The 27,489-nt window shown below is 39.6% G+C and overlaps 2 protein-coding genes across 4 annotated transcripts in view; one reads left to right on the top strand and one right to left on the bottom strand.

Annotated features, from left to right (window-relative positions):
* The window catches only part of KIF11 (kinesin family member 11), a 44,632-nt gene extending 30,401 nt beyond the window's left edge, over positions 1–14,231 (bottom strand). Inside the window, exons 1-8 of the mRNA XM_007080096.3 lie at positions 13,892–14,231; positions 7,519–7,651; positions 7,175–7,272; positions 6,996–7,074; positions 5,224–5,409; positions 4,984–5,108; positions 1,728–1,818; positions 307–549 (exon numbers count right to left, since the gene is read on the bottom strand). Of these exons, the coding sequence (XP_007080158.1) occupies positions 307–549; positions 1,728–1,818; positions 4,984–5,108; positions 5,224–5,409; positions 6,996–7,074; positions 7,175–7,272; positions 7,519–7,651; positions 13,892–13,968 (1,032 nt within the window). The 5' untranslated portion in view covers positions 13,969–14,231. The remainder of the gene's footprint in view (positions 1–306; positions 550–1,727; positions 1,819–4,983; positions 5,109–5,223; positions 5,410–6,995; positions 7,075–7,174; positions 7,273–7,518; positions 7,652–13,891) is intronic.
* The window catches only part of IDE (insulin degrading enzyme), a 194,136-nt gene that overhangs the window by 49,864 nt on the left and 116,783 nt on the right, over positions 1–27,489 (top strand). The window lies entirely within an intron of this gene.

Genomic DNA, 27,489 nt, shown 5'->3' with positions numbered 1-27,489 from the left:
AGAGCCTAGAGCCTGCTTCAGATTGTGTGTCTCCCTTTCTCTCTGCCCCTCCCCTCCGTGTGGTCTCTCTATCTCTCAAAAATAAATAAACATAAAAAAAAAAAATTAAAAAGAAAAGAAACTATGCCAGAAAAGAGGAAGACAGTTTTTTCAGTGGCATCCTCCTCTATGTGCACGTGTGTGATACCCAGATTCTTTTTACTCTCGCATAGAATGAATGAAGCCAATTAATGAACTTTTAAACTATGTGATAGCTAAATAAGAATTACACTTACTACACTTACAGATACCTTTCAAAGGGCTTACCTCAAGATTGAGGGATGCAGGAGAAATCGTTGCAATTATAGATGTTCTTGTACGCCCCCCAAGGGAATCCTGGAGGATTCTAGTTAATTTAGATTCTCGATAAGGAACATGAGGTGTTCTTTCTACAAGAGCAGTAATAACCCTTCCCAAAGTCAACAGGGACTGATTGATATTTCCAGCTTCCCGAGCTCTCTTGTCAACTGCTCCAGAACGGCCAATGTTCTCACTTCCCGCAAGATCAACCTTGAATTTCAAAAATAAAAGTAAGTTGTCAGTTCCACTGGATTTGGACACAAAGACTTTCATTCTTATATATATTAAATAGCCAACAAAATAATTTTTCTATAATTAACAACCCACTACAAAACTAATAACCTGGTGACTACAAATATATTATCTAGAAATATAAAATTTCAAGCTGCTCTATGAGGTAGTCAAAAATGAAACAGTTGAAAAAAACTACCATATGATCCAGCAATGCCATTACTATGTATATTATCCAAAGGAAATGAAATCAGTATCTCAAAGAGATATCTGCACTCCCATGTTCAATGCATTATTCACAATAGTCAAGATAGGAAAATAATCAGCGTCCATTGATGAATGAATAGAGAAGATATGGTGTACATATATATACACACACACAATGGAATATATTATTCAGTCATGAGAAAGACTGTGCAACATGTGCAACAACATGGATTAACCTAGAGAACATAATACAAAGTGAAGTAAGCCAGGGAAGGACAAAGACTGCATGATCGTATTTATATGTAGAATCCGGGAGAAAAAAAAAGAAAGTTCACTGAAACAGAGAGTAGAATGATGGTTACCAGAGCAGGAAAGTGGGGGAGAAGGAGATGCTGGTCAAAGGGTACAAGCCTTAAGTCATAAGATGAATTCAAGTTCTGGGGATATGATGTACACTACGATCACTACAGTTAATAACACTATACTGGGGCACCTGGGTGGCTCAGTCAATTAGGCATCCGACTTTGGCTAACGTCATGATCTCCCAGTTCTTGAGTTCGAGCCCCACATTAGGCTCTGTGCAGACAGCTCAGAGCCTGGAGCCTGCTTTGGATTCTGTGTCTCCCTCTCTCTCTGCCCTCCCCCACTTGCACTCCCTCTCTCTCAAAAATAAATAAACATTAAAATACAATTTAAATATAATAATACTATATTGAAATTTACTAAGAGAGTAGACCTAAGCATTCTCACCACCAAAAAAAAAAAAGTATGTGAGGTGAAGGATATGATAATTAACCTGATTATGGTAATCATTTCACAAAGCATACATATATCAAATCATCACATTGTATACTTAAATATATAATCTTATTTGTCAACTATTCCTCAACAAAGCTGGAGAAAAAAAAAGAAAAGAAAGAAACAGCAGTGGTATTAAGGTAGATGCTTACCAAGTTCAACTTTCCAATTTTAACAAGCTCCTCTCCATCAATTGTAGTTTCTTTCATATGTATTGTAACAGAGAAAACTGAGTGGGAACGACTAGAAAACAAGATCAGGTTGCCCAATCATTATAATGTAAAATATTATTTGCTTTCTATAAAATACTGAAAACAGCAAAGAAAGACCAAAATCCACAAGATAGAGAAAGATAGTATCAGACAGGAGACATTAATAAGGTTTTGGAAGATGGAGGGGAGATAAAACAATGCTTAGGTTTTTGCCTTCTTGTACCTGCTGTCTGCAGAGGAGACGCCAATAAGAGACTACCTGTAAACACCCTAATAGACTCGGGAACTAGAATCCTCAGACCTCTAAAAGCTGGATATGGAGTAGGATTGAGATATTTGCCTGGGACGTCAGAGGAAAAGGCTTGCAATTAATCTTCCTATTTATAAGAACCTCTTGAAATATGTCATTACCATAAATTCAAACACCACCACACAAGCCATAGATTACTTGCTTTAAATTACTTGCCTGTTGTAAAAATACATTGTTCTGCTTTGAGACTGCCATCAGAAATAGTTAACACCCTCTCTTGAGAAGCAGAAATGGTAAATAGCAGTGATTACCAAAACACTACAAGATAATCATCAGTAGACCATAAACTGTTCCAATGTCTATCTTATGCTGTGTACTCACATTCAGCTTATATCTGAAGGATACAAAAGTTATATAGACAACCTAGACATCTTTCCTTCTTGTATCAATGCCACTTGGTGAACATCATTATGTTTGTTTATGTCACTGATGGGTGGTAGGGAATATGGTAATTTTCAATTTTCTTATTTGTACTTTGCATGCTACTTGGAAAATTTTTAAGTATCATATTTTATTATTTAAAATTACAGAAAAGGGGAAGGACATGGAAAAAATATAAGCAAACTATAGATCTGAATTACAATATACATTTCACATTTTTCTACTATTATTTACCCATTCCTAATCCAAGAGTATGGAATTAATGCAATTAAGCATAGAAGTCAACTCTGATTCTAGATAACTGAATTGTTTTCCTTCACTTTACCACATACATTCATAAAGAAATTTTTACTTTAGGGGCGCCTGGGTGGCTCAGTCGGTTGGGCGGCCGACTTCGGCTCAGGTCATGATCTTGCGGTCCGTGAGTTCGAGCCCCGCATCCGGCTCTGTGCTGACAGCTCAGAGCCTGGAGCCTGTTTCCGATTCTGTGTCTCCCTCTCTCTGACCCTCCCCCGTTCATGCTCTGTCTCTCTCTGTCTCAAAAATAAATATGTTAAAAAAAAAAAAATTTTGGGGCGCCTGGGTGGCGCAGTCGGTTAAGCGTCCGACTTCAGCCAGGTCACGATCTCGCGGTCTGTGAGTTCGAGCCCCGCGTCAGGCTCTGGGCTGATGGCTCGGAGCCTGGAGCCTGTTTCCGATTCTGTGTCTCCCTCTCTCTCTGCCCCTCCCCCGTTCATGCTCTGTCTCTCTCTGTCCCAAAAATAAATAAAAAACGTTGAAAAAAAAAAAATTAGAGAAAAAAAAAAAATTTTTTTTTAAAGAAATTTTTACTCCAGTCTACATACATAAAAAGGAGTCCTAAATTACACAAATTTATGAAAAATAGGAATTTATATCAAAGAAAGGTATTTAGAGAAAAGAAATATTACCTAGTCTTAAACTCATTCCTCCAAATTCTATATAATTTTTTTAAATGGAAAGTTGTTATAGGAAAACTTAATTAAAATTATAAAATCAGGGACACCTGGCTGGCTCAGTCAGTAGAGCATGCAACTCTTGATCTCGGAGCTGTAAATTCGAGCCCCATGTGTGGTAGAGATTACTTAAACATTTTTTTTCTTTTTTCTTTGAGAGAGTTCAGGTGCGAGGAGGGCTGAAACTTGAACCATGAGATCGTGACCTGAGCCAAAGACAAAAACTCAACCAACTGCGCCACCCAGGCGCCCCTAATAAGTACATTTTTTTAAGAGTTGTAGAAATTTCTAATTACAAGGGAGCAAAGAAATAAGAGATCTAGTTTTTTGGGTTTTTTTTAAGTTTTATTTATTTAATCTTTATACCCAACGTGGGGCTCGAACTCATGACTCTAAGATCAAGCACAGCACATTCTCCTGACTAAGCCAGCCAAGTGCCCTGAGATCTAGTTCTAATAATCATTTTGTAGGTCAGGGAAAGTGATAGATAAGTTCACTTATTTACCTGAAGTCACATGTTTGGTTAACTGCAGAACTAGACCTAAACACAAATATCTAACTTCCAATCCATAGCTCCTGTAATTACACTCTGATGCTTCCTTCAAAGACCAGCAGAAAAAGAAATCATCTGACTCAGTAAACTGCTTTTCTAGAATTTGGGATTTATCCTATAAGGGGCGCTATCAATATGCCCTTTTGTACCCCAGAAAGCCAGCGTTAGTGATCATATATTCCTACATTAAAATGAAGTCATCTGAAAAAAGTTTAAATCATGTTGCACAATCTAAATATATATAATTTTTATCAATCATACTACAATAAAGCTGGGGAAAAATTAAATGAAATTATCTTTCTTCTAATCCTTATTTAAATCAAGTGCTTTCATGGGGCACTTGGGTGGCTCAGCCGGGTAAGCATCCAACTTCAACTCAGGTCATGAGCTCATGGTTTTTGAGTTCAAGCCCCATGTCAGGCTCTGTTCTGACAGCTCAGAGAGAGCCTGGAGCCTGCTTCAGACTCTGTGTCTCCCTCTCTCTCTGCCCCTCCCCTGGCTTATGCTCTTTCTCTCTCTCTCAAGAATAAAGAAACATTTAAAAATCACAAACAAACAAACAACAACAAAAAAAACAGGTGCTTTCAAACTTTGTTCTAGGTATCCATTGGGGCCCCAGAAAAGTGCTCAGGGAAAACCTTCATGAGGCTAAGGAGGTAAGCCTCTAAGCATCCCACCCCCACATCAACTACAGCAGCCACATTATCAGCAGTTAATCAAGGCTTCCATGTACGATTTCATTCGAGAAAAAATAATCTAAAAAGTTTAAAACTTCTGCTCTAATATCAACTTCTCTTTGTTCTCCTTTCAACATTCTTCCAATACTGGTGTTCCCCTATAAATCTCAAGTCAATTACTAAAGCATGAAATCTAGCATATAATCTAGCTGTGTGACTCACATACCATGACTCACCCCAATTTGACTTCCCCCGTGAAAAAGAAAACGGAGCAGTGGGGAGAAGACAATGGTTTTCTTACCTAGAGTATGCATTCATCAAAGTTGCTGCAGTTGTCCTTTTTGCTGCCCCCTTCTCCAAAATTTGATAGACTTCATCCTTGTTGTGCACTGTAATTTCTTCTAAACCTTTGATTATCACCCCCCTCTGACCAAAAATGAAAAGAGCATCCATCAGATTGGTAAAATATATATATATTCTGGCTTCTCAAAGCATCACACATTAAAATCTGGATACATTCCATTCTCAAAGACTGAGTTACCTTGTTACGGGGATCATCAAACATCTGTAGTCTCTCAGAAACATCAGAAGATGGATTAAGGAGATCAAAAAGTTCTTCATTATAGATTTCCAACAGAGACACTTTGACTGAAAATTCAGTACCATTATCAGTAAGTTTCTCAAAAATTTGATGCAGAGTACGTGGAATTATGCCAGCCAAGGGATCCTGAAACCATAATATTAATAAGGATTAAAATAAGGGAAGAATGCCATCCATTTACTATGGCGGTTAAAACACATATGGTAAGGGCCTCCTTCATGATATATTTAAACACAAATATGCTAAAACCAGTTTATTTATTTATATTTTTATGTCAATCCCTTTTCATCAAACTTTATTATAAATTGTATAAATTGTTCATTAGTTGTATAATCTAAATTCCACTAAAACAAGTTTAAAAAAGAAACAAACTGAGTATTAGAGAAGCAAAGTCATTTATAAGAATTTATTCAACAGTAGCTATTCTTCTTCATACCTTCCACAAATCTGTCCTACCTATCAGCCACTTCATGCCATAGAAACCAACCAAACTAAGCTACTTATAAAACCAAGTTTAGTAATTCTAACTTTTCTCATGAGAACATAATACTACCATCTTAACAGAAAAGTGGCCCGTGTAACAGTGTATTCCCTAACTCTAACATAAACACGTTTTTAAAATATTTAAGCATCTTTTATAAAACTACTATGAATCTCTAAATTTTGAAACTGTACTTTAAGCCTATTCCTTATTTCCTATGGTTACAATTCCATAACTTCATTATCCATGCTCCAAGTTAATACCTCAGCAGAAACTAGAAAAACTAGAAAAAAGGATCAACCTAAATGTTAGTAATTTGGAAACTTAACTTAGTCATTAAATGCACTTAAACAAGGGCGCCTGGGTGGTTTAGTCGGTTAAGCATCCAACTTCAGCTTAGGTCATGATCTCACAGTTTGTGAGCTCAAGGCCCATGTTGGGTTCTCTGCTGTCAGCATGGAGCCTGCTTTGGATCCTCTGTCCCTCTCTCCCTCTGCCCCTTCCCTGCTCTCTCGCTCTCTCTCAAAAATAAGTAAACATTAAAAAAAACCTCACTTAAACACACTTGATGGATATCTTTGTGAAATGTACTATGTGCTTTTTACAGTATCCAAGAATACAGTGATCTTAATTTCTTGAACACTCAAGGTCATCATTGTTAAAGTACCATGCTGCCCCTTGCTATGCTATCTTGATGAGACTCATTCCCACACTGCAAAGTCTTCCCTTGCAAGCCCTACTCACATGCCGCTTTTCCACAATATTCTTTATTTAAAAAAAAATTTTCTTTAATGTTTATTTAGTTTTGAGAGAGAGACACAACACGAGCAGGGGAAGGGCAGAGAGAGAGGGAGTCACAGAATCCAAAGCAGGATCCAGGCTTTGAGCTGTCAGCACAGAGCCTGATGCAGGGCTTGAACTCACAAGCTGTGAGATGATGACCTAAGCTGAAGTTGGATGCTCAACCAACTGAGCCACCCAGGCGCCCCTCCACAATATTCTGCTCCAACTATTCTGTCTTGTCACTTAACTGTGCCATATGTATTGATTCTTTCTCTCCCAATGAGACTATGTTTCTTAAACAAGAACCATACCATATAGTTTATCCTACATTCATGTTTGACATGGTACGCTGATCTTCTCTATTTCAAGAAAGAGGTCTTCAATCATGTTATATTAAGTTATATTTCAGCCATTTTAGAGATAGAAACCTGGTATAAACAGTAAATACCTCCTCCCAAGTGTACTCTTCATTAGGTGACCTCTCACCTTCCATTGTAAAGGTTTTTCCAGTGCCAGTTTGGCCGTATCTGTCAAAAATTTTAAAAGTGTTAAAAAAAAAAAAAACACAAAAAACAAATACATGCATCTAAACTTTTTCATCAATTTGAAAAATAGTGTTTCACTCACGCAAAAATAGTGCAATTGTAACCCATAATAACTTCATCCAGAATTGGACAAACAACACTTCGGTAAACATCAATTTGTTTAGTAGACGCTCCAAAAACCTATCCCAAAAAAAAAAAAAAAAAAAAAAATCAGAGCAATCTTCAGGGAAAAAAATATGTCAAAATTACTCACTTTAAGAATTTTGTTTTTAACAGATTAACTCATTCAGCCCACTAGAAACCATTTGACAGCTCAAAGAGTAACTGAAACTTGGAATTGACACTAGAACCGAGAGGAAATACGAGTATACGAGGATAATTTTACATTGTAAATACAGGAGTTACAGCATTTAAAGAAGTAGGTACCATATCAAAAGTATATGTTTTCCTTGAGCTCTTGTCGGCCAACCCTCCAGTTCGTACACTAACTTCTTTTCGTACGTGATCACATTCCACTACAGAATGGGCGCTAGCTTTCCGCTCTGCCAAATTAAATGGTCTATAAAAAGAAATATACAAAGTTACTGAAAAAACTCTTAGTTTTCAGGTTACAAATGACATTGTCATTAATACCTTAGACAACAACAAAGTGAAGTTTTTTTTTGTTTTTTGTTTTATTTTTTTTTAACGTTTTATTTATTTTGGAGACAGGGAGAGACAGAGCATGAACAGGGGAGGGTCAGAGAGAGGGAGACACAGAATCTGAAACAGGCTCCAGGCTCTGAGCTGTCAGCACAGAGCCCGACGCGGGGCTCGAACTCACGGACCGCGAGATCATGACCTGAGCCGAAGTCGGCCGCCTAACCGACTGAGCCACCCAGGCGCCCCCAAATTGAAGTTTTCTGACTACACTGTTGGTAACAGGGATTACATGGGGTACTACTGAATGATACTGCTAAAGCAGACGGCAGAATTTTAAGTCTTAACCCCCAGAAATAAAAAATCGTTTTTTTAAATTTTCAAAGTTATGTAAAACATTATAATCCTGACAGTTTTTGGAGTAGATGCTAACAGAATTAACTTGTCAAAAATGCCAAACTTATTTTTTAGAATTGTATTTCTACTATTCTTAGAATCTGAGAAAGTTAGGTTATAATGTAGTAGAGAGATTTGTGTTCAAATTACTAACCACATTTGTGTTTGAAATACTAACCTGAGAGTGAACAACTGGCATAAGATAAAAAGTAGATAAAAATAATGACTGGGGTGCCTGGGTGGCTCAGTCAGTTAAGCATCCGACTTCGGCTCAGGTCATGATCTCGGGGTATATGAGTTTGAGCCCCACGTCGGGCTCTGTGCTGACAGCTCAAAGCCTGGAGCCTGCTTCAGATTCTGTGTCTCCCTCTCTCTCTGCCCCTCCCCTGCTCACAATCTGTCTCTCTCTGTCTCTCAGTGATAAAAAACATTAAAAAATTTAAAAAATATAATAATGACTAATACATTGAGTAGTTACTATGTGCCAGATACTCACTATTCTGTCTTTTTTTAATGTTTATTTTTGAGAGAGAGAGAGAGAGAGCGAGCGAGCGAGCAAGCATGAGCAGGGGAGGGGCAGAGATGCATAAGTCAGATGCTTAACCAACAGAGCCACCCAGGTGCCTTGGTACTCACTATTCTAAATGCTTCACATGTGTTAACTCAGTTTGTCCTCACAACACTGTGAGGTCAAGGGGGGAATAGTAACAAAACAAATGGTTATAAAAGAGGTAATGTTTCGAAAGAATATGTAAAGGGTGCTGTCAGAACACAAAGCAAAAATTTAGTGTCTTGATTGGGACAGGGAGGGGTAGGGGAATCATACATAAGTGATAGGAAAGACCCCCAGAGGAAGAAATCTAAGTAAAATTCCTCCTTGGGCTTTCAATAGAGTAAGGATTCTTTTTTTTTTTTTTTTACATTATTATTATTTTTTTTTTAATTTAAATCCAAATTAGTTAGCATATAGCGCAACAATGATTTCAGGTGTAGATTCCTTAATGCCCTTTACCCATTGAGCCCATCCCCCGTCCCACAACCCCTCCAGTAACCCTCTGTTTGTTCTCCATATTTAAGAGTCTCTTATGTTTTGTCCCGTTTTTTTTTAAAGCTTATTTATTTTGACAGAGAGAGAGAGAGAGAGAGAGAGAGCGCGTGCGCATGCGCGCATGAGTAGGGGAGGGGCAGAGAAAGGGAGACAGAATCTGAAGCAGGCTCCAGGCAGAGCCCGATGCTGGGCTCGAACTCACGGACCGCAAGATCATGACCTGAGCCAAAGTGGGACGCTCAACCGACGGAGCTACCCAGGTGCCCCTGTCCCCCTCCCTGTTTTTATATTATTTTTTGCTTCCCTTCCCTTATGGTCACCTGTTCTGTGTCTTAAAGTCCTCATATGAGTGACGTCATATATTTGTCTTTCTCTGACTAATTTCACTTGTATAATACCCTCTAGTTCCATCCACGTACTTACAAATGGCAAGATTTCATTCTTTTTGATTGCTGAGTAATACTCCACTGTATGTATGTATGTATGTATGTGTGTATATATATATACCACATCTTCTTTATCCATTTAGAGTAAGGATTCTTGATCTTGATTTGTATACAGTGTATACAAATTTCCCATTTGAAAAATGGGGCTGAGTAATAGTACCAAACTCACTGCGCAGGAAAATAAATCCTGTTTAGTTTACCATTTCCCAGTGGCTACCACAATGCTTGGTACATAGCCAGCATCCTAATATCTGTTAAACCACACAGCTTAATAAATGTCACCCTAAGGGGAATAATGGAAGAGCTGAAAAGAACCATAATACATACAGAGGCATCCATCAGATATTTATATACTTAACACACATCTGGACCAAAGAGAGAGATGCACTCTTAGCCTGAGTCATTTTTCCCATTCAGTATCACATATTATGAAAGGAAATGCCAAATAGGAAATTATCTTTCCCTTCATCACTAGACAAACTACGTTGCTATTTATTTTAAAAAGGATATCTCAACACCCTTTGGCATGCCCCATCCCTAGCATTTTTTGATGGTCATAAGATCAAATTTGTGATCCTGGGAAATTTAACTCAGCAACTCCCAGATAATATATAGTGATGCTATCAACTGTCAAATGTAATGAAACCTACACAATGCACATAACCCATGGCATGCAGGATTATTAACCGTTCAACAAAACTTGGTCAAAACCAACTTTCTGGTAGGCCAAGAGTATCAACTAGAATGAATTGCTCTCTTGTGGTTAAAGCTCTTTCAATGTCTACCATTCCTAGCATCTCTCAACTAATTTCTTTGCCTGGATGTGTTATTAAGTTAACCAAATGAATACCATTGAGATGTCACAACTGAGCAGTAGATATTCACACATATCACACATTCCTAAAAGTTATCAAAACTCCGAGCAGCTTTAGGGACTATTTGTACTATGATAAATAGTACTGCCAAGCCACCATATTCCTAACCAAACGTCTCTAACTAGAAATTGCTAGGTTCCTGCTGGTGATGCTAACAAACCCATCAATTTGTTGGCCTCACTACAGTTATATTACATTTATTTGTTCATTCTATAAATATTTATCAACTACTTACTATATGATAAAACTGAGGATAGAGAAGTGAACAAAACCAAGTTTCAAAAAAACCCAAAACACTCAAGTTCTTATTCTCAGGGAGCTTTTATCTTAGTGTTATACATAGATAATTTAGATACTGATAAATTAGAAATGAAAGTAAATAAGCCAGACTAAATGGGATTGGAAGTGATGATGGGGGGAAATAGGCAGTTGCTATTACTATTTTTGGATGGTCAGGGAAGGCTTCTCTGATATTTAATGATACTTAAGCAGAATCTAGAAAGTGAGGGAGTCTTACAGCTATTTTGATGGGAAAGCTTTCTAGGCAGAGTGAAATTGCAAAGTCCCTGAGGTAGAGCTTGGTGGATAGATGTTATTTTAAAAATATAGAGGTGGGGGGCACCTGGGTGGCTCAGTTTGTTGAGTATCTGACTTTTGATTTTGACTTAGGTCATGATCTCATGGTTTGTGGGATGAGTCCCATGTCGGGCTCCACACTGATAGGGTGGAGCCTGCTTGGGATTCTCTCTTTCTCCCTCTCTCTCTGCCCCTCCCCTGCTTGTGCATGCTCTCGCTCTCTCTCTCTCAAGATAAATAAACTTTAAAAAAAAAACATTTTTATATATATGAATGATTCATATGGTTCAGATCTAAATTACTAAAGCATTTGTCTAGATTAAAATGCAAGACTGACTTAAATCGTAAAACCTTTATATGACAGTCTTTTTTTTTTTTTTTTTTTAAGTTTATTTTGAGAGAGACGAGAGTGTGAGCCGGGGGAGAGGCAGAGAGAGATGGGGAGAGAGAGGATGCCAAGCAGGCTCCTCACTGTCAGTGCAGAGCCCACCTTGGGGGCTCAATCCCACGACTGTGAGATCATGACCTCAGCCAAAATCAAGTCAGACGCTTAACTGACTGAGCCACCCGGGTCCCCTCTATTGTGTTCTTAATAGAATTTATGCTAACCTGTACACTTATACAAGGGGAAAGAATGTTTTGCATGTGTGTTGTGTGTCTTTGTGTATACATATATCAAAGCCTATTTCCTTATTAAAATTTCTCTATATATGAACCATCAGTTCCTCAACTCCAGAAATTATAGCTTTCTCTTGAGCTGTGTACAGGTAGACTAAAAAATTTTCTTCCTAAAGTTATAATACAAGTAAAGAACATCACTGGGGAGCCTGGGTGGCTCAGTGGGTTAAGTGTCTGAATTCGTTTGGCTCAGGTGAGTTCAAGCCCCCACATTGGGCTCTCTGCTGTCAGCACAGAGCCTGCTGGGGATCCTCTGTCCCCTCTCTCTACCCCTCCCCCCTTACACAAGAGCACATGCACGTGTGAGCCCTCTCTCAAAAATAAACATTAAAAAATTTTTAAAAAGCAAGTAAAGATCATAAAAGGTTATATTCATTGTAATAAAGTAATAAGCCACCTCTTGAAATCTCGCTGACCTCTTAGGTTACAATAAACTGTGCCAATTAAAAATGTAAAACTGAAAAACAAAACAAAACAAAAAAATCAGGGAAGAATATGTGACCAGAGACTACACGTGGTTTGCAAAGCCTAAAATATTCACTATCTGAGCCCTTTACAGAAAAGGTTTAACAACGACAAGGGCCTCGTAAATTGTTTATTAAAGCTTAAGGACATATCCGCACTAGGAAAGATATTTGAAAAAGAAAGCATGAAAAGAAAAACATCCTCATACAAAAATTATTGTAAATAGTCACAATCAAAGGACTTTTCATTAGTGACAAAGTAAAAGAAACCTCTTTTTGGTAAGACTTGAAATGAATGGGGATAATAAATAATGTTTAATTCTTTGGACTGAGGAAGGGGGCTGGAAAGGGAAACAATGGGGCTCAAACTGTAATGATTGGTCTGTTTCTAATATGGGTGATGGATACACAGATGTTTGTTACTTTATTCTCCATAACTTTTATAGGTCTGACATGTTTGGTAACTAACAATAAAAAAGAAAATTAAAGAAAATAAAGCCACGCAGAGAAAGCATTACTGTCGGGCCTTAATAAACGATCAACATAATCTAAAAACCTGCGTTTCTATTATGGGCTGTTAATTTTTTTTTTTCAAATCTACAAAACAAGTAACTATTAAGAGAAGCTCTCAAGTACAGCTGGTAATTGGCCGGACTTAAGGTTACCACCGAATTTCCTCTCTGACACCTAGTTTAGAAAGCCAGCTATTACGGTTGACTTCTACAATTCAAGTCACCAAAGTTGAGAAGGCAATAACTTAAGAAAGTTTGTTGCATACATTTAAAAAAATCACCTTAAAAAAAAAGATTTAGAATACTTTTGGATTTACAGAAAAGTTGCAGACAGTAGAATTTTAAAAACAGCAACAAAAACAGACACACAAAACACACACATACAACAGTAAACTGTGGACGGCTTCTAAAAAGCTGAATAAATCAATCTCTAAGCAACAGTTTATATAACAAGCATGTTCTCTCCCTACTGGCTAATTTCAAAATTGGGAAGTTATTTGGAAATCAATCTGGGGAGAGTTGAACACCTCCACCCGCTCACCCTGAAAAAACTTTCTTCTTTGGTTTAGGGAAGACCAAGCTGCAGTACAATCAGAAAGCTATACTGGCTTAAGCTGTCTCCTTTTAAAAACAGAAACTCACTCTATAACAACCTTTAAATTTTAAATACAGTGGTGTTTCCTTATTTAGTAGGGATGAAGAAAATATTGCATCAAAAATAAAGAGAACAAGTGATCGGTTATGTTTTGAGAGATGATGGAGAGGCCGGTAATCTCAACATCAGGACCATCTGCAAAGTAGGTATACAGTCTTATTTCCAAACTGACAAACTACAAGAAGTGGAATATAAAAGTGACACCTAGATCTCTGATGTCATTAGTTTTTTAAAAACAACATACTTTTCCATGAAGAACGGCGATCAGATTCTCCTGAATTGCAAATCAAACTATAACCTCCAATACGAATATCCTTTCTTCGGAAACAGACACTAATTTACTCCTCACAGCAATCTGGTGTAATTTTATGGAACAGCATTTAGAGGAACTATGAGACAGGCAGGTCTGCACCGCCCAGAAACTACAATCAAAATTCCACTCTCCGGACAGCACAGAAGGGAGCCCAGCAGCAAAGCCCGGCACTCCGAATCCTGCCGGGTTCGCCCTACCTGCATCTCACCACCACCTGGATGTTCTTCCCCTTTTCCTCTTTCTTCTTCGCGGAGGAATTCGGCTGGGACGCCATGACGATCACCGCGGGAAAGTCAAGACCTGGTCGCGTACTCGAGCGCGGTGGGGGCGCGGGAGGGTCCTGCGACCGGCGCGGGCCAGATGCCCACCTCCCCCGCCGGGTACTGGCGTGGCCCGGGGAACCCACGCAAGTAGCTCGGCGTCCCCGCTCTCCACCAGGAGCTCTGACTCGCGGAGGCGTCTGTCCCGCACTAGCACTAGCGGGAGCCTCGGAAACAGCGATGTCGTCTCCGCCCGAAGCCCAGGAAACCAGGCAACGACTCGGCGCCTCAATTTGAAAAAGGAGCCGAGAAGCCGAACCAATAGCAGCGCGGGCGCGCAAGGCACCATGGGACGGGGTGTCGTCACCAGAGCCCCGCCCTTGGGGCGTGGCCCGCGGGAAAGTAAAAAGCTGGTCTGTCCGTGCCCTTCTGGAACTCGTGGTCCGGAGGGAGAGACGCACAAGTAAACAGTGTGACCCTTCAACGCGACCTTGCCCAAGTTACATAAAGTCTCTATAAACCAAGATTTCCAAATCTTCAAAATGGAAGCAATAGCGACCACCTTAGAAGGTAGTGTGAGAATTAATTAGTGCGGGCAAATCCCTTAGACTAGAACATGTAGTCTCAGGAAAGCTGGCCACGATTATAATTATTATTAGCGGATGGTAAGACAGTGCTGTGGAAGCACAGGGCAGAGGTCAAATGCGAGCCCTTTTCTCGCATCTAGAGTAGCCTTGAATCTTTCAGACGCCTTTCAGCGTCTAGAGTAGCCTTGAATAATTAGGAAGTGTTAAGAAATAAGGCTACATGGGTAACCAAATTGCGATGAAAAGGGCGTTAAGTGTCATTTTCAGAACTCTGAATGTATCCTTTAACTGATGAGAAATGTCATTGTTAAGTGATTCCAAGCAAAAGGCAGTACCGTACTCGCCCTTTCAGACAACCCTTCCGGAAGGACTGACGCAGGCTCAAGGCGCGCTTCCCTCTACGTGGTGCCGCAGTCCGCGAGCGGCTCAAGGAGGCGCCTGCCGCGGTCAGCCTACAAATCCCAGCAGGCCGCGCTCGCTGGGCCCCGCCCCCGATCGGTAACCTGTGACTTTCGGTAGGCGTCCTACAAGCGTCCTTGCTGTGCTTGAGGAGACTCGACCGCTTCAGGTGTGGCATCCAGGCCTGGGAAAAACTGTCGTGGGCCTGTGCTATAGTCGGCTTAAGGAGCTGCGCTTGTGGGCCACACTTAGCCCACAGGAAACTGGGTATCGTTTTAGCTTTTTAAGTAAGGGCCAGATGGAAAACTCTCAGGCGCCTTTGTGTTCCTCCACTTATTAACCTCCTGCATTCCCCCAAGGAGACAATTATATATACAGCTCGGATCTCTGGTCACCTTTATGCATAGCTCAGCATCTCAAAATGGACCTGCTGAAAACAGAACTCGTTATGCTCCTTAAAGCCACCCTAATCTTTCTCATCTGGACCCATGGCACTAACCAGATCTTTGATTCCTTCATATTCTACCTTGTCCGGTGGACTTCTGTTAGTTTTATCACCTCCGCCACCACGCCAGGCCAAGTCTCTTTTATCTCTACTCTGAACCGCTGCCCTTGACACGTCTCCCTACTTCTGCTGTTTTCTCCTCTACCCACTGCATTCAGTCAGCAACGGGAAGGATCCTTTAAAATAATTCGATCAGGGTGCCTGGGTGGCTCAGTCGGGCGTCTGACTGTTGATTCTAAGCTTTCTTGTCTCCAGGCCTTTGCATTTGCTGTACACTCTGCCTTTTGGTTTGGTTCTTTGCATGATTGACTCATTCTTATTCTTCAGATCTAAGCTCCACTTTCTCTTTTAAAAGGCTTTTCCTGGCCACCCTATCTAAAGCATAGGCCTCATTTCAAGACCTTACTTATTTCCTTCATAACACGTATTGCAGTCTGTGATTACATTGTCAGGGTATTATCTCTCTACCCTGCTGGAATATAGATTTCATCAGGGACTATGGATTGTCTTATTCAATGTTGTTTTCTTAATGTTCTTGAACAGAGCCTTACACAAAGTAGTCACTCAATAGATATATGAGTACTAGGGGCACCTGGGTGGCTCAGTTGGTTAAGTGTCCCACTCTTGATTTCTGCTCTGCTCATGATCTCACAGTTGGTGAGATCAAGCCCCGCGTGGGGTTTTGCACTGACACTGCAGAGCCTGCTTGGGATTCTGTCTCTCCCTCTGTCTCTCTCTGACGCCGCCCCCCCCATTGCATGCTGTCTCCCTCTCAAAATAAACGTTTATATATATATATATATACATACATATATATATATATACATAGATGTATGTATATATATATATATATATGTATATGTATATATGTATATATATGTGTGTGTGTATAATATGTATATATGTGTATATGTATATGTATATATGTAGGGGCTCCTGGGTGGCTCAGTCCACTAAGCATCCTACTTCAGCTCAGGTCATGATCTCACAGTTCATGATTTCGAGTCGTACATTCGGCGCTGTGCTGACAGCTCAGAGCCTGGAGCCTGCTCTGGATTCTGTTTGTGTCTCTCTACCCCTTCCTCACTCGCACTCTCTGTCTCTCAAAAATAAATAAACGTTAAAAAATAAATAAGTACTGGAAGGAAATTACTTAATCTTTTCTCAACCTTGGTTTCCTTATCTGTAAAATGGAGACAATAATGATTACTGTTTTTTTTTTTAATTTTTAAATGTTTATTATTTTTTTTAATATATTTTTTTAACATTTTATTTATTTTTGAGACAGGGAGAGACAGAGCATGAACAGGAGAGGGTCAGAGAGAGGGAGACACAGGATCGGAAACAGGCTCCAGGCTCTGAGCGGTCAGCACAGAGCCCGACGCGGGGCTCGAACTCACGGACCGCGAGATCATGACCTGAGCCGAAGTCGGCCGCTTAACCGACTGAGCCACCCAGGTGCCCCTTAAATGTTTATTTTTAAGACAGACAGAGAAAATGTGAACAGAGAGGGGCAGAGAGAGAGGGAGACCCAGAACCTGAAGCAGGCTCCAGGCTCTGAGCTGTCAGCACATAGTCCTACGCAGGGCTCCAACTCACAAACCATGAGATCATGACCTGAGCTGAAGCTGTATGCTCAACTGACTGAGCCACCCAGGCGCCCCAATGATTACTATTATTTTAAGGATTAAAATAATATATGTATAAAGTGTCTGGCACATAGTAGACAAAAAAAAAGTTAATCTCTTCTTTTTTTCTCAGGAAATATCTAAATATTTACATTAACGGTTATTTGGGTTGATGCAAGAAATTCAAGGGTCTCCATTTGGTAATAGTTACAGCTTCCATTTATCTAGAGCTACAATGTGTCAGATTCTATGAAAGGTTTTGTATGCGTTATCTCATTTAATCCTCAGAACAATTCTCTGAAGTAGGGACTATTATTTCTCACTATTTTCAGGGCAAATAAGTGTATTGTCTGTACTCATCCAGCTAATGAGTGACAGAGAAAGAACTGGGAATTATTTCTGATTCCAAATCACAGATTATTAACTGTCATCTCCCCCACCTATCTCTTGTTCTCAGTGCACATGCATCCACTTTCATCCCACCCTTCTTGGGTACTTAACTCTGGTCCAGGTGGTGAAAAGATAGGCCATATTATAGTGCCTGTCCTCAAGACTAAGTCTAATGGAGACAGCCAGGGTCTTATGGACATTTGTAAGTTACATCAGGCAGGTGACTCTTTCTGGTATGTTATTTTGCACTGCCCCAATAGAGCCCAAACCTCTCAGACTAATCAGTACTTCTCTTTTGAAAGTCTGTCTATGATTAGAACTTATTTTTAATACTCTAATAATAGTTAACCTGGATTCTACCAATGCAACATCACTGCCCATGTGTTTGGTCTGGCATTTCCCTTTCAATAGTGTGTACTTCTTATATAAGTTCATTGATTTTTATTTGTCTTAAAATAAAACAGAGACATTGTTTTGAGAGTTAAGTAGTCATAAGTGGCTTATAACAAAAAGGTATTTCCCTGCCCCTGTCCCTCCAAACCTCTACTCCAGAAGCAACCACTTTCAATTTGTTTTAGCTATTTTTTCTAGCACTTACACATTTCCATTTTTGTAAGGAATTTGTATCTAATGTTATTGTTTGATTACTCAACTTCAGACTTTATTTATTGACTTCCTGTTATGGAAGATAAGGATTTAGTTATGAAATGTTAGGATCCCCTCTGCTTTCTCTCCCCCATACATTCAATATTATAATATTTGTTAAATCAAAATATATTTAGGTTGTTATGCCTATTCATAGCTGAGCATTTCAGTCTAGTGAGATTGTGTTCTCTTTCTGTCTGCCCTAAAGTTAATAACTGCCTGGTTCTGTTTGCTTACTTTTCCTTGTACTTTTCCAAATTCTTCCTTCAGCACTCAGTAGCCTATCGGTAAAGTTTTCCCCCATCTCAACACATCAAAAATCTATCAGTTTCAAGTTGTTTCTAATTGAACTGCTTACTCTCTAGACCTGCAGTCCAGCTGCCATCCCAGTGTTTCCTCCTTTTTTATCCCAGGAATTGCCTTTGCCTATTTCTTGGGTTGGATATGTTTTCTGGATCTCATTTGTGTACTTTTTCTTGGTTTACTTCATTATTTAGGTGGAGCACATCCTAAAAAAGAGTGCAGAGGAAGTAAATTGCTTGAAAATTTGTTTTTATTCTACCCTGACATTTGATTGTAGGCACGTTATATGTAGAATTCCAGAATCTAAGTATTTTTTTATGTTTATTTATTTTTGAGAGAGAGAGTGAGCGAGCAGGGGAGGGGCAGAGAGAGAGGGAGACAGAGGTTCAAAAGTGGGCTGCATGCTAACAGCAGAGAGCCCCTTGCAGGGCTTGAACTTACAAACTACGAGATCCTAACCTGAGCTGAAGTTGGACACTTAACTGGCTGAGCTACCCAGGGGCCCCCAGAATCTAAGCATTTTTATTTCAGATTTATTTCAGGGGGTATATTGGTTTCCTATGGCTGATATAATAAATCACTGCAAACTTGGTGGTTTAAAACAACAGAAATTTATTCTTTCACAGTTCTAGAGGCCAGAAGTCTAAAATCACCCACAAAATAGTCTGGCAGTTCCTAGACTTACCACGTGACCCAGCAATTCTGCTCCTAGGCATATATACTCAGTAGAAATGAAAAAAAAATCTACATAAAAATTGGTACACAAACGTTCAACCGCAGTATTATTCATAATAGCGAAAAAATAGATACAACCCAAATGTCCATTCTTTCACAGTTCTGGAGGCCAGAAGTCTGAAGTCAAATTCACGGGGTCAAAATCAAGTGTCTGCAAGGCCAGCTCTTCTGGAAGTTCTAGAGGAGAATCTGTTCCTGTGCCTTCCAGCTTCTGGTGGCTGCTAGCGTTCCTTGACTTACGGCATATCACTCCAATCTCTGCCTCAGTGCCTTTTTTCTCTTCTGTGTCAAATCTCCTTCTGACTCTCTCTTGTAAGAATACATGTGATTACATTTAGGGCTTACCTGGGTAATCAGGGATAGTCTTCCCACATCAAGATTCTTAATCACATTTGCAAAGTCCCTTTTTGCTGTATAAGGTAACATTCACAAGGATTAGGAAGCGATGTCTTTTAGGGAGTCATTCAACCTACTACAGGAAAGAGGTCATAAAAATATTTATTCTGACGCTGTGCTGTTAAGTGTCTTTGTGCTGGTAAAGACGCTGGATTTATTTATATTCTAGTGGATTAAAAAAGAGCTTTCATTAGCGATTAAAAAAACTAAAGCAAGGGGCGCCTAGGTGGCTCAGTCGGTTAAGCATCCGACTTCAGCTCAGACCATGATCTCATGGTTCGTGGATTCGAGCTCCACATCAGGCTCTGTGCTGACAGCTCAGAGCCTGGAGCCTGCTTCAGATTCTGTGTCTCCCTCTTTCTGCCCCTCCCTTGCTCAACTCTGTTTCTCTCTCTCTCTCAAAAATAAATAAACATTAAAAAAAAAAAAAAACTAAAGCAAAAACCCCAAGTAAGACTAAATGTAGCTATATTTTGTTCTCTATCAAAAGTGAAGATTTTTCTTCCTGTGTGCTGTCATTCTAGCACCATGTGCTGCCATGTCTAGCTGTCAGTGGTTTTATCGCAGATCCTGTTTTTATCCATCAGAAATACAATCGTCCAATATTTGTATAATTGTCAGGGTTATATAATTGTTTAGATACTTGTGGGAAGTCATAAAACAAAACTAGAGTAGGAGATAGTGATTATTCATTAATTGCACTTATTAATCACTTCAGAAATCACTGAATTTTGAGCTTTGAAAAACTTTTACTGATTAATCATTATTCATTCCACAATTAATATTTATTCTACAATCTATAATTTGATCTATAATCAGTAATCATTCCAAAAATACCGCTAAAATCTTGATGTGGAGATACTACCCTTTTCAGATTGGCTTCTTTCATTTAATAATATGCATTTCAGTGCTTTTGGCAAAAAAAAAATTAATATAGACACAAACCCTTCACAAAAATTAACTCAAAATGGACTGTAGATGTAAAGGTAAAACATAAAACTACAAAACTCCTAGAAGGCTACACAGGAAAAAATCTAGATGACTCTAGATTTGGTGATGACTTTTTAGATACAACACCAAAGGCACAATCAATGAAAGAAATAATCAGTAAGCTGGACTTCATTAAAACTAAAATTATCTGCTCTGTGAAAGACACTGTCAAGATAATGAAAAGAGAAGCCACAGATTGGGAGAAAATATTAGCAAAAGACATTTTTGGGCTATTATACAAAAGATGCAAAGAACATTTAAAACTCAAAAATAAGAAAACAACCTGATTATAAAATGGGCCCACACCAATAGGACTCTTTTCACAATGTATACAGATATCAAATCATCACATTGCACACTTTTTTATAAAGATTGTCTTTTTAAGTAATCTACACCCAATGTGGGGCTTAAACTCACAACCCTGAGATCAAGAGTCACCTGCTCCACTGACTGAGCCAGCCAGGTGTCCCCCCATTATACACTTTCACTATATTCTAATTTTATTTGTCAATTATACCTCAATAAATCTGGGGTGGGGGTACAAATGGGTCAAAGACCTTAACAGAGACCTGACCAAAGAAGATATACAGATGGCAAATAAGCATGTGAAAAGATGTTCAACATCACGTCATCAGGTAAATGCAAATTGAAACAACAATGAGATACTCTACACACCTATTAGAATGACCAAAATCCAAAACACTGACAACACCAAATGCTAGTAAGAATGTGGAGCAATAGGAATTTTCATTCATTGCTGGTGGGAATGCAAAATTATACAACCACTTTGGTTGTTTCCTACAAAACTAAAGATATTCTTACCATACAATCCAGCAATTATGCTCCCTGGTATTTACCCAAAGGAGTTGAAATTTTATGTTCACACAAAAACCTGCACACAATGTTGAGCAGCTTTTTTCATAATTGCCAAAATTATGGAAGCTACCACTATATCCTTCAGCAGGTGAAGGAATAAATAATGTGTGGTACCTCCAAACAATAGAATATTTATCAGCACTAACAATAAATGAACAATTAGGCTGTGAAAAGACATGGAAGAAACTGAAATGCATATTATTAAATGAAAGAATCCGATCTGAAAAGGCTATATACTATATGATACTAACTATATGATATTCTGGAAAAAGCAAAATTATGGAGACAGTAAAAAAGATCGGTGGCTGCCAGGGGTTGGGGGAAGGAGGTATGAATAGGCAGAGCACAGAGGATTTTTAGGGCAGTGAAAATACTGTGTACTATAGTATAATGGTGGATATATGTCATTATTCATTTGTCCAAACCCATAGAATGTACACTACCAAGAGTGAGCCCTAATGTAAACTAACAACTTGGGTAATAATGATGTAGGTTCAATGTAGGTTCATCAATTGTAATAAATTGATGGTGGGGGAATATTGATAATTTTGGGAGGGTATGCATGTGTGGTAGCAGGAGTATATGCAGGTGCCTCTGGGTGGCTCAGTCGGTTGAGCATCCGCCTTTGGCTCAGGTCATGATCTCACGGTTTGTGAGTTCGAGCCCCACCTTGGGCTCACTAGTGTTAGCACAGAGCCCTCTTTGGATCATCTGTCCCCGTTTCTCTCTCTGCCCATCCCCACTGCGTGTGTACATTCTATCTCAAAAATAAATAAAACATTTAAATAAATAAAATCTTTATAGGGGCGCATGGGTGGCTCAGTGGGTTAAGGGGCTGCCTCTTAACTTCGGTTCAGGTCATGATCTCTCAGTTCGTGAGACTGAGCCCCATGTCAGGCTCTGTGCTGACAGCGTGAAGCCTGCTTGGGATTCTCTCTCTCCCTCTCTCTGCCCCTCCCCACTCCTACTCTCTCTCTCTCTCAAAATAAATACATAAATATTAAAAAAATAAAATCTTTATAAAAAATTAAAAATAAATATAAATAAACCCTTGGGGAAAATTATTCTAATTATTTCACAGAGCTTTATTCTTTTTTTTTAATTTTTTAAAAATGTTTATTTATTTTTGACAGAGAGAGAGAGAGAGAGACAGAGCATGAGTGGAGGAGGGGCAGAGAGAGAGGGAAACACAGAATCCAAAGAAGGCTCCAGGCTCTGAGCTGTCAGCACAGAGCCCGATGCGGGGCTGGAACTCACAGACTGCGAGATCATGATCTGAGCCGAAGTTGGACGCTCAACCTACTGAGCCACCCAGGCGCCCCTCACAGAGCTTTATTCTTACTTTGATAACAAAGAAAAGCATTTTTAATGAGCATCCTACTCTCTTAGTGCAGAACTGTATTTTATTGAAATGTAAATTTGTGTTTTGTTCTCCCTGTATTTCCTTCCAAGCAGGTAGGTAGGCGTTTTTGAATAATTGAAGGATTACTGCCGGACTTTCTATTTGAAGCCTTTTGGAAAATATTAGTAATCTGGAGAAATTAGTGTTTTATATAACCCACCAGCTCCATAGCATTTCTATTTTCAAAAGTATTAGTTTATATGTATGATTATTACTAAAATTTTATATCTTTAAAACTTACCCTAATAATTATTATAGCAGATGTGATTTTGCAACCAAAAACATGGGTGGTTTGTATAAGAAATAAAACATATTAAATATGACTCTGAGTTCTTCCACCTGGAAGCTTCAGTCTTGATTACCATTGCCAACCCTTCATACATTCACACTCTGGGATATAAAGGGGTCCAAGGGTTTCACACAGAGAAAAACGTGTGGGGAGAACCTTCCAGGCTTTGATTTATACAGGTTACTTTTGAGCTGCCAATTTGTGTACAGCTATAAGTATTCCCTGAAGACCGGGAGCTCTGTAGCCTCTGTGCCACCATTAGGGCGAGGGCATTTCTGTCCCAGAATTTTTTTTAATGTTTATATGTTTACGTATTTATTTTGAAAGAGAGAGAGAGAGAGAGTGAGAACATGAGCAGGGAGGGGAGGGGCAGAGAGAAAGAATCCCAAGCAAGCTCCTTGGTGTCAGCGCAGAACATGACTGGGGGGCTCGAACCCATTGATCATGACCTGGGCCGAAATCAAGCATCAGATGCTTAACTGACTGAGCCACCCAGGCACCCCATGCCCCAGAGTTTTTAAAAACGGTGTTTTCTAGTTTCTGCTGCTGAGAAGTCCAAAGCCATTCCGATTCCTGATCATTTGTATGTGGCCTCTTTTTTTTTTTTTTTCTTTCTGGAACCTTAAGCAATCTCCTCTTTCCCTTCAGTGTGCTGAAATTCTGCAGTGACATGCCTTGGTGTATGTCTATTTTCACCTATTGGGCTGAGCATTTGATGAATTCTTTCAATCTTGCCATTCCTTTCCTTCAGTTGTGGGAAGTATTTTTAAATTACTCATTGAACATTTCTACTTGTTGTCTCTGTTCTTCCTTTCTGGAATTCCTGTGTGTGGATAATAGATTTCCACAACCTAATCATTACCACTATTAATGTTTTGATGTACTTCTTTCCAATTATATACAAGCATATTTTTAATCATTGAGATCATAATTCAATGTATAATTTTGCGCCCTGAATTTTTATTTAACCTAAGCATTATTCCAAGCCCCTCATACACATTTTTATTTGTGTGATATTTTAAGGCTCTGGAACAACATCTATGCAAATCTTTGCTAAACAGTTGAGGAGCACTTTACTTTAGCTATCTTTTTCATAGTTGCCAGAATCATGTTAGGATCCGGCTGTGGTTATGAATGCCAGAGAGAACAAATGGTGTATCTGCATGTCCTTATAAACTGAGGGGGAAAACACAGTCCGTGAGCTGCTCATAAGCCCATTTAAAAAATCCCAAAACGTTTAGGTGCAGAGTTCCCCAAATCCAAATTTGGTTTGCTGTAGTGTTCTAACAGTAGAGTCTCAGTAGCAAAGGTTAGTTACAAGACAACAGGAAAGAAGAGGGTTCCAGTTCTCTGGCCTTCTGGTAGATCTCAGATAACGCCAGACTCTCCTCTCAACCCTTTGCAACTGATATTTCCACTGTGTGGAGTCTTTTCCCTCACCTGTTCCTATAACTTGCTCCCTCTTACCTTTCAAGTTACAACTTAAATGTCACTTCCTCAGAGGAAATATCCCCTTTCCCCAACCACTCTATCTGAGGTAGCCCCCCAAACTCTTTCATAAAACTCAATTTCTTTCTTTCCGCACATAACAAAAGAAGATGTTGACATTTTACTCTCCAGGTTTTACTATTTCTTGGCTGAACCTCAGAACCCTTCCCTAGAGACCAAAGACGTCCAGGAGAATTAGGGTTCTTACAGCAGGAAAGCAAAGAGAAAAGGGAATATTCAGTGTTTGTAACTTTCAAACTAGGCTTTTAAGGGAAAGCCATGAGAAGAGTCTGAAGCAAGACAATGACATAACGAGAAGAGATGACTGCCCCTTCATGACTTTCAAATTCTAGTTGAGAAACTCCTGGCTGGAACATTAAAGGGAATTAGGAAGGAGCTGATGGAGGTTAGGGGAGAGAGAGAGAGAGAGAGAGATAGGAAATTCTAGGAGAGGTTCTGGTGGAGAGTTAGGCCATGAGAAGGGCCACAGAAGCTGTCTCTTTATTGACAGCTGCCTATGCAGCCCAAACACCAAACCCTACGCTCTGAGTTTTTGCCGATCTCCCACCTAAACTGTCCCATGTGCACACTCCTATTGTCAACAGCTCGGGACACGAATTAACCCCCTTAATACAGCTGGTGAGATCTTTGCCACCTCCCCCCAACCATGGGCAGTAGTGATGATGGAGGAAAAGTCCCAGAACTATTACTTGGGTACAGCTAGACAGCAGGAAAACCCACTCTGGTTACCCTCATTTTATTTTAATCATATTGTGTAATTATTTTATATAAGTATTAGTTTACTTGTTTCTTTCTCTCACTGTAATGTAAACTCCACTAGAAACTTGGTTGCTCTTTCCTCATGTATCTTTAACATATAAAGCAAGGTGAGGGGGGGTGCCTGGGGGCTCAGTCAGTTAAGCATCCTACTCTTTATTTCTGCTCAGGTCATGATCTCACAGTTCGTGGGATCGAACCCCATGTCGGACTTTGTGCTGACAGCGCAGAGCCTGCTTGGGATCCTCTGTCTCTCTCTCTCTCTGCCCTTCCCCCACTTGCGAGCATTTTCTCTCTCTCTCTCTCTTAAAATAAATAAGTAAACTTAAAAAATATAAATCAAGGTATGGGGGCGCCTGGGTGGCTCAGTCGGTTAAGCGTCCGGCTTCGGCTTAGGTCATGATCTCATGGTTTGTGAGTTCGAGCCCCGCGTCGGGCTCTGTGCTGACAGCTCGGAGCCTGGAGCCTGCTTCAGATTCTGTGTCTCCCTCTCTCTCTGCCCCTCCCCCACTTGTGTTCTGTCTCTGTCTCTCAAAAATAAATAAATGTAAAAAAAAAAAAAGGGTAAATCACTTATATATAAACATTTTATTTAAAAAATTCATGTTGGGGGTAGCTGGGTGGCTTAGTCAGTTAAGTCTTGATTTTGGCTCAGATCATGATCTCAGCGTTTGTGAATTCAAGCCCTGAATGCAGCTCTGTGCTGACAGTGCAGAGCCTGCTTGGGATTCTGTCTCCTTCTCTCTCTTCCCCTCCCCTGCTTGTGCTCTATCTGTCTCTCAAAATAAATAAATAAACATTTAAATTTTTAAAATTTTATTTATTTATTTTGAAAGTGAGAAATTGTATGTGCCTGCATGCTCCTGCGTGCGAGGGGGGGTAGGGGAAGAGAGAGAGGGAGAAAGAGAATCCCAAGCAGGCTGTATGCTGTCAGTGCAGAGCCCGACACAGGGCTCAGACCTACAAACCATGAGATCATGACCTGAGCCCAAATCAAGAGTCGGACACTTAATCAACTGAGCCACCTAGACGCCCCTAAATAAATAAACATTACAAAAAATTCATGTTGCTTTTAGGTGTTTTATTACCATAGTCCTTTATTTAAAACTAACATACATTATAAAACTTTTTTTTTTTAAGTACGCTCCATGCCCAATGTGGGGTTTGAACTCACAACCCTGAGATTAAGAGTCACTGACTGAGCCAGGCAGGAGCCCCTAAAACTTTTTATCATAGAAAACTTCAAACATACACAAAAGCAAATAGAATAGCATAATAACCTTCCCAACCCATCTTTCATTATCCAACTTCAATAATCATCAGTTCATGGCCAATAATATTGTTGAATCTATTGTTTCCTCTCTCCCTCATTGTCTACTGAATTAGACAGTAGACTCCCAGGCATTGTATTATTTCAGTATATATCTCAACTCTAAAAACAAACAAACAAACAAAAAAAACCCCGCAGCCATTAACATACCACCAGAAGTAACATAATCATTTAATATCAAATATCTACACACTATTCTTTTACTGATTGCCTCATAAATGTTTCTTTTTCATAATAGGTTTGTTCAGGAGTCAAATAAAAACCACATATATCATTTGGTTAATATGTCTTTTTTTTTGTTTTGCATTTTAAAATATTATGTATATATTTTAAAATATTTGTTGGAGTACCTGGGTACCTGGTTAAGCATCCAACTTCAGCACAGGTCACGATCTTATGGTTCAGGAGTTTGAGCCTGGATTTGGGCTCTGTGCTGACAGCTCAGAGCCTGGAGCCTGCTTTGGATTCTGTGTGTCCCTCTCTCTCTCTGTCCCTCCCCTACTTGTACTCTCTTTCTCTCTCTCTCAAACATAAATAAACATTTTTTAATTATGTTAGTCCATTTTATTTATTTAAAAAAGATTGTTAACATTTATTTATTTTTGAGACAGAGAGAGACAGAGCATGAACGGGGCAGGGTCAGAGAGAGAGGGAGACACAGAATCTGAAACAGGCTCCAGGCTCTGAGCTGTCAGCACCGAGCCCAATGCAGGGCTTGAACTCACGGACCGCGAGATCATGACCTGAGCTGAAGTAGGACGCTTAACCGACTGAGGCACCCAGGCACCCCTATGT

Source organism: Panthera tigris, chromosome D2 (genome assembly GCF_018350195.1).
Source record: "Panthera tigris isolate Pti1 chromosome D2, P.tigris_Pti1_mat1.1, whole genome shotgun sequence".
In the NCBI taxonomy this organism is placed as follows: domain Eukaryota; kingdom Metazoa; phylum Chordata; class Mammalia; order Carnivora; family Felidae; genus Panthera; species Panthera tigris.
Note: the sequence above shows the minus strand (reverse complement) of the source record. Positions and strands in the feature narration are given on the sequence as shown.